Genomic DNA, 6,775 nt, shown 5'->3' with positions numbered 1-6,775 from the left:
TTATTGAATATGATTCAGACATATGTACATATGAGTATCGAAAGTGTCTTTAAGGTGTGAATATCGTGCGCTCGAGATGACATTAAGAAGATTCTAAAAAATTAATCATGAGAAAAAAAAGTCATTCCATTTTATTTTTTTAAAAAACTATAAATATGATGACAATACATCGTAATGCCCAAACTATCTTGCATCCACTATATGAATTTTAGAATTATTTAATATTTATTTATAATTTTTATTTTTAAGGTGTTCTTCTCATTCCCTAATACTATTAAATTTATAAGAAAAAACCTCACATTTTAGATAATTTTCATATATATATATATGTTAATTGATTTTATCTGGATAGTTATAGGAAAATTACTGATCTTATTATCTTATTTAAAAGATAGAGTTTTTTTAAATACAAATAATTTTATAAAATAAGTAAATTCTAAAAAAAATCTTAAATTTTTATTTATTTATTTTCCTATTGAGTATACTTTTTGCTTTATTCTCCACAAGATGTGATTACCTTACTGCGTCGTCCCGCTGGCCGTTGCCCAGCCGGCCAAGCGCATAGTGCGCTCCTACCTCTTCCACCACTGCCCCTCTTCTGGCGCCTGCCCGCCCTAGCCGCCGTCTCTGCGAACCTAATCGACCCTGTCGTCGACTTTAAGCTCCGGGAGTTCACGGTCGGGGCAGGATCCTCCGTCGTCGAGCCTACTGCCTCCGCCAAGGAGCTCATCGAGATCTTGCGGGAGTTCTCGGACTGCTCCAGTTTTGGCTCCGACATCTTTGGCGAGCTCCAGAGGTTGGCCTCCCTCCCTAGATCCAAGGCGCCGCGAAGATCGATGGCATCGAGGCGCTGGGGAACAGGGATCGACTCGTCGTCGAAGATCTCGGAGACCGCATCGCTGGATGGCGTGAAGCCGGTGGTGCGTGGGTGCGTGCGTGGAGGGCCTAGGGTCTCTGGAGGTTCGACTTCCGGGCGCTGGTTGGGTCATCAGGAGCAATCCCGATGTTGGTTCCGTTGCTGCGTAGCACAGACCCGTCAGCGCAAGAGAGCACGATGACGACAAGGGGGCGGATCACGGCGACGGGCGCGATCAAACCTCTGATTTATGCAATACGGATGGGGACGACGACCGTGAAGCAAAATGCAGAGCGATCCCACATTGAGTGGGGGTTCGATCCAGAGCAAGGAGGTTGCCCTCGCCACGCTACACAAGCTGTGATCCACATGATGGAACAACGAGCATGCGGTGAGCGCAGGCGCTGCGGTTCTGGTAGTGGGAGGGGGAGTCCGGTGGCGTCACGATCGAGAAGGCGATGGTGGTCGCCGTTGGAGCGAACGGACAAAAATAATTTATCTTTTAGAAAATAAAAAAAAATATTTAATAAAAAGATTTTTTTTGAAAAAAAAAGATCTTTAGAAAATTATTTATACTTTTATTACCAAAAATTATAAAGCATCCAAACATCATTATTTCCACTTATGAACAATTAAAGAAAAAAAAGTGAGCAGACTTTGGTGGTTGAATTATTTATAAATAAATAATTATTTAGAGGAGCCAACTGTGGGTGGGTCCTCACTGGCTGCTGATTAGCCACATATAATTAAGAAGACAGTAAAAGAAAGTCTCCAAATTCTTCTCTCTCTTGTCTCAGATCATTAAACACGCATGCTGGTCTGAAGCGGAGAGCCAAATCAAACCCTTCCCAATCCGTACACCCCTTTGCTTCGTCTTCCACCCTTTTCCGCTTTCTCTCTTCTCGCTTCCTCCGTCCCCTTCCCTCCCCTCCCCGTCCCAACAGCTTCCTCACCCTCTTTATCTCAGCTCTGCCGTTACCCAGAAGCATCCTCATCTTAAAGAGACATCGGCGTCTTCTTCCGTCCGACGATCGGTTCTTGAGTGAGTATGCTCTCCGATTCTTCGTTTTTGCGTCGTTTATGCGAGATCTCACAGCGAAAAGATCGATCTTTCCAGTACTTTTCTGCGTTTTGTGTGTTAATCGTATCTGGTATTGAATGGTCAGGTCGGAATGGGAGGACTTGTTTGATGTGGAAATAGTGGGTGGATCCTCGAGATTTGGTTCCGAGTTTTGGCAGGGCTAGGAGAGGTTTAATCGTTTGGTCGTTCTTATCCAGAGATGTATTGCTGAGGAGTCTCGCTACGGTCGTTTAATTTTTGAGCTGCGTTGATGTACAAAACGTGAGAAATTTGAGATTTTATGTTTGTGCGTACTGTTTGAAAGTGATCGGGTCTGTTTCTGTGAAAAAGATCGTTTTTGTTAGCTGAGATATTCTTGATTCGTGGATCTTTGCAGTCACGGGAATCTGGAATTACTTGCAGATTGGAGCTTTTTCCTGAGGGGTTTGTGCACTTGAGATGGACATCGGCTGTTTGTTGAAGTCGATATACTTTGTTCTGAAGAGATGACTTTGTGCTGTCTCATCTGATATTTCTGATCGTTTCAGAGGGTTGTGGGGTGCTATCGTTAGACAGTCTAAAAGCTGTGGATACTCTTGGAAATATCAACAGAATAATTGAACCAGAAAGTGGCTGACAAAAGTATGAGAAAGAATGGTAGTCTTCACTCAGGGAGATCATTTACTGACAGAAGATGGCTTCTTCCATTCTTTGCAAGCCTGCTGGTCTCATTTACTCTTTTCATGGCAACTATTTTTGGGCTATTTTCCTCTCAGAATTCCGGGGATTCCCTGTCCTTGGACGTTGTCACTTTTACTGGTCTAGATGATTCCGAGCTCTATTCTGTGGAACTAGATAGGAAAAAGACAGTGGAGCAGCCAGTGGCTTTGGGAAATGAAGCTCCACGGATAGCTTATCTGATAACTGGCACAAAAGGTGACAGCCAAAGAATGAGGAGAACTTTGCAGGCAATTTATCATCCTCGAAATCAGTACATTCTTCACTTGGACCTGGAGGCTCCTCCTAGGGAAAGGATAGACTTGGCCATGTATGTCAAGAGTGATCCTTTGTTCAGTGAGGTTGAGAATGTACGTGTGATTGCAAAAGCCAACTTGGTGACGTACAAGGGCCCGACGATGATTGCATGCACCCTTCATGCGATTGCCACTCTGTTGAAGGAGAGCTTGAGATGGGACTGGTTTATAAACCTCAGTGCCTCGGATTATCCTCTTATGACGCAGGATGGTCTGTGCTTGTTATGTAGTTCATCATTTTATATTCTGCTTTCTTTTGTTGTTTGAACTTGCAATTATCAATTTAAACAAAGTATAGGTGGTAATATATCTCAACATCATGTTCGTAACACAACTTTATTGGTATTCTTTGTTTTAACTACGGTAATGCCAAAAGGAAAAAATAGGAATATGAACTAGTGATATATTATGTTTTTTAATGTTTTTCTTGTTTATCTTCAATTGACCGTTTAGTGTATGATATTTATCTTATCATGACCCAAAGTTTTGGTTGAAACCATGGGCTTGAGGAAATTATCACTAGTTCTGACTATCCTACTTGTGAGCAATATTTACATTAGACTAATTGTAGATTGAATAATTGGAATCTTTTATTATATGGTATGCCTATAATGCCCTTGTTAAATATATATTTCTAATTCATAGCCTGATTTTAATAAACTTGCACTGGATATCTTCTTAGTCATAGTAATTATGATATGTTTTCTTCTAAAGCATGTCTCCATATTTTTAATTCAATTCTTTTTGCCACTGAACTCTCTCCTGTCATCAGCAAATATAATATTTTGTGGAACTTCATTCTGCCTCTCTAAATACAAGTGCCAAATATTAGGTTTTTGTTAAACGAACTTATTTACTATAAAGTTATAAATTCTCAACCATAATTCCTTACATGCCTTATATGTCTTTTCTCTTGATCTTTTGCACCATTTTGGATATGTAATTATACAATTTAAACATCTGCAAATGAAAAGCTTACAACCACTTTAAACCTCTTATAGTTCTCATTCTCAATGAACTTCATTTTCTATATTTTTTTAACCATTTATCCATTATATTCCACAAGCTAACTCCAATTAGATAGGACCTATTTTGTTGGTGTTGTTGTTGTTATCATCATATTATTCAACAATTGGTACTATCACCTTCTTTTTTTCATATTTGTCTTATTTTATTCCGTTTATGTTGTATTATGTTGCTAGGCATCAGACTCACCCACAAAAATAACTCAAACATGTTTTTAGTTGGCGGGTGTATAACATCACATATGGCCCTGTGTAGGGTATTTCCATTTGAGGATTTAAAAGTTGGTCCATGAACTACATGTTTATACTAGCTTAGATGTTGTTTTGGAATTTTGATGTTCTCATGCTTTAGTTTCCAGAGATTTCCCAGAAAAGTAAGTTGTGTCATGCTGTTGTTTCTTTCTGTAATATACGATGTATGCTTTGTTTGACACCTTTCTCTTCTTGTTAATGTTAACATATATTTTCGTAGCTAACTTGCCTTAAGTTATATATGCAGATATCCTTCATGTTTTATCTTCTTTGCCTCGAAATCTCAACTTTATTGAGCACTCACCTATTGCTGGTTGGAAACTGTAAGTTCAAAAAAAAAATGGTGCTTCTTCTCACTTTGGTTTCTTACTCAAAATACAAAATTTTCACATGAAACATTCAAATGCAGGACTCAGAGGGCAAGACCGATAGTTGTTGATCCAGGTCTTTACTTGTCGAAAAAATTCGATGTCTTGGTAACTTCTGAACACCGGGAACTGCCAACATCTTTCAAATTGTACACTGGTAAGCTGTTTAACATTCATTATCTTGAATTTTTTTCCTGCTTAACAACCATTTACTTGAAATCTTTTTCTCTTTTGTACCTGTTGTGTGTATCCTCATTACCAAGTATTTTTTGTTCTTCTTTGTTGTGAAGAGGCAAGATTCCTTCTTTAAGGTATCAATGCTCCCTTCTGTTTCTTTGAGTCGATAACCCATAATTGCCTCGAGTCTAAGCACGATACTTTTTTAATACTTTCCAAGAGTGTTGATCTAGTAATTTGAGTTGAACATTATATACAAATCATATTTAGATATTACGATGAGCAAGGTTCTCTTTGACCTTAGTTTAACTATTAACCTGTTTAGTATAAATGCTATTTAAAACAAAACATCATAGTTATTGCAATAATTATCACAGGCTGCCTCATTTCTGCAATACAGTTTCAGTTCTGGATTAGTTTCCATATAAGGCTACAGATTCAAACCTGCCAACCCATGACTGTTTAGGGCCCTTCCAACTTGGCAACCCAGTTGGATTACTACTCTAGATTATTTACTGCTGGTTTTCTCAGTAGATATCTTTAAACCAATTACCTTGAGCAAATACTTGATACACAATGTCATTTTTTTGCTTTACTCGAGAGGTCGGTTATATAATTTATAGTTTTACTGACTCATCGTGTACACAGGTTCAGCGTGGGTGATGCTTTCTCGGACTTTCCTCGAGTATTGCATATGGGGATGGGAAAACCTTCCTCGAATTGTCCTGATGTACTATGTGAACTTCATCTCCTCACCTGAAGGCTACTTCCACACAGTCATCTGCAATTCTGATGAGTTCCGAAACACCTCCATAAGCCATGACCTACATTACATTTCCTGGGACAACCCTCCAAAACAACACCCGCTATACCTTTCTACCAAAGACTTCAACAAAATGGTTAAAAGTGGTATGCCTTTTGCTCGGAAGTTTGCAAAAGGAGATCCAGTTTTGGATAAAATCGACCGTGAACTCTTGGGGCGGTCCAAAGGGGAATTCACCCCTGGTGTGTGGTGCAATCAGGGATCAGATGAGGCAGAACGATGCTCCTCGAGGGGTGATGACTCTAAGTTTCTTCCAGGTCCCGGTGCTGAAAGGTTACAACAGTTGATGAAGAAGCTCATGTCCCAAGAATTCCGCAATGGAAGCTGTTCGTCATTGCAGTATGATCAAACTAAGAGAGGTTGGATCACTTCTTAGAAATGCACCCTAACAAGAGTAATTCCACAGTCCTTGGTTCTTGCGTTATAGTTCATGATATCTGTGAGACGCCACATATGACTGTTCATGTGCCTGCAATTCGTTTCACACTTGGTCGATAGCTGTGGCAGTCTCATCCCTTGGTCGGAATTCTGCAAAGCCTTCATGAACCATTTGGATCGACATAGCTTCGGCTGCCTAATACATGGATGTTGCATTGTTCTGGAATTAGGAGATTTGTGGGCTACAAAACTCAGAATTTGGGTAGAGGTCGTCTGAGTGCCTCAGAGAGCTGGAAACAATTATGGCGAGAGATTCATTGTACCATCACCTCCTCAACATGATTGAGATCAGAAGTTCTAAGGATCAAGCCAAATGAGTTCTAGTTCATGTACTGGATTTACAATTTGTATCTGCACTTTGCGAGACCATAAGAAATTTCTACGAATTCTGCGATATGCTGTCAAGAATCTTATTGTTTCTTAGGTGCTGATATACTTTCTCATCACTTTTTTTTTCAATGACACTAAAGATTTATGTAGCTGATCCTAAATAATTATAATATTATAATAATATGATTTATCTTTGTCGATTGCTTCCCTCTTCAGTATGCTTAACACATGTTTGGTTTATCTAAAAATAAAATCTTGAAACAAAAAAAATAGCATTGTTGTGTTGGGTGTGCCTCTGAAAATTTACAATAAATAATTAACTTTTTTTCTTTCAATATTCATCTCAAATTGACACCTGTGAGGCTCAAAATTCTTGCTAAACGTGTTTAATGCATCTTGTACTTCATTTATG

The 6,775-nt window shown here is 39.2% G+C and overlaps 1 protein-coding gene across 1 annotated transcript; it reads left to right on the top strand.

Moving 5' to 3' along the window:
- The first annotated feature begins 1,641 nt into the window (after positions 1 to 1,641).
- Positions 1,642 to 6,429, top strand: LOC103993592 (beta-glucuronosyltransferase GlcAT14B). The gene is made up of 6 exons (XM_009413715.3): positions 1,642 to 1,898; positions 2,023 to 2,198; positions 2,314 to 3,161; positions 4,475 to 4,550; positions 4,637 to 4,752; positions 5,421 to 6,429. The coding sequence occupies exons 3-6, from the start codon at positions 2,561 to 2,563 to the stop codon at positions 5,969 to 5,971; spliced, it is 1,344 nt and encodes a 447-aa protein (XP_009411990.2). The 5' UTR covers positions 1,642 to 1,898; positions 2,023 to 2,198; positions 2,314 to 2,560; the 3' UTR covers positions 5,972 to 6,429.
- Positions 6,430 to 6,775: the final 346 nt, after the last annotated feature.

The sequence above is a fragment of the Musa acuminata genome, chromosome BXJ3-8, assembly GCF_036884655.1.
Source record: "Musa acuminata AAA Group cultivar baxijiao chromosome BXJ3-8, Cavendish_Baxijiao_AAA, whole genome shotgun sequence".
Classification (NCBI taxonomy): domain Eukaryota; kingdom Viridiplantae; phylum Streptophyta; class Magnoliopsida; order Zingiberales; family Musaceae; genus Musa; species Musa acuminata.
Note: the sequence above shows the minus strand (reverse complement) of the source record. Positions and strands in the feature narration are given on the sequence as shown.

What these genes read in the sequence shown, in the direction of transcription:
- LOC103993592 (XM_009413715.3), top strand. Translation starts at nt 2,561, where the DNA reads ATGAGAAAGAATGGTAGTCTTCACTCAGGGAGATCATTTACTGACAGA. An exon ending in CCTATTGCTGGTTGGAAACT is followed by an intron (nt 4,551 to 4,636) that starts GTAAGTTCAAAA and finishes ATTCAAATGCAG; the next exon opens with GACTCAGAGGGCAAGACCGA. An exon ending in ATCTTTCAAATTGTACACTG is followed by an intron (nt 4,753 to 5,420) that starts GTAAGCTGTTTA and finishes TCGTGTACACAG; the next exon opens with GTTCAGCGTGGGTGATGCTT.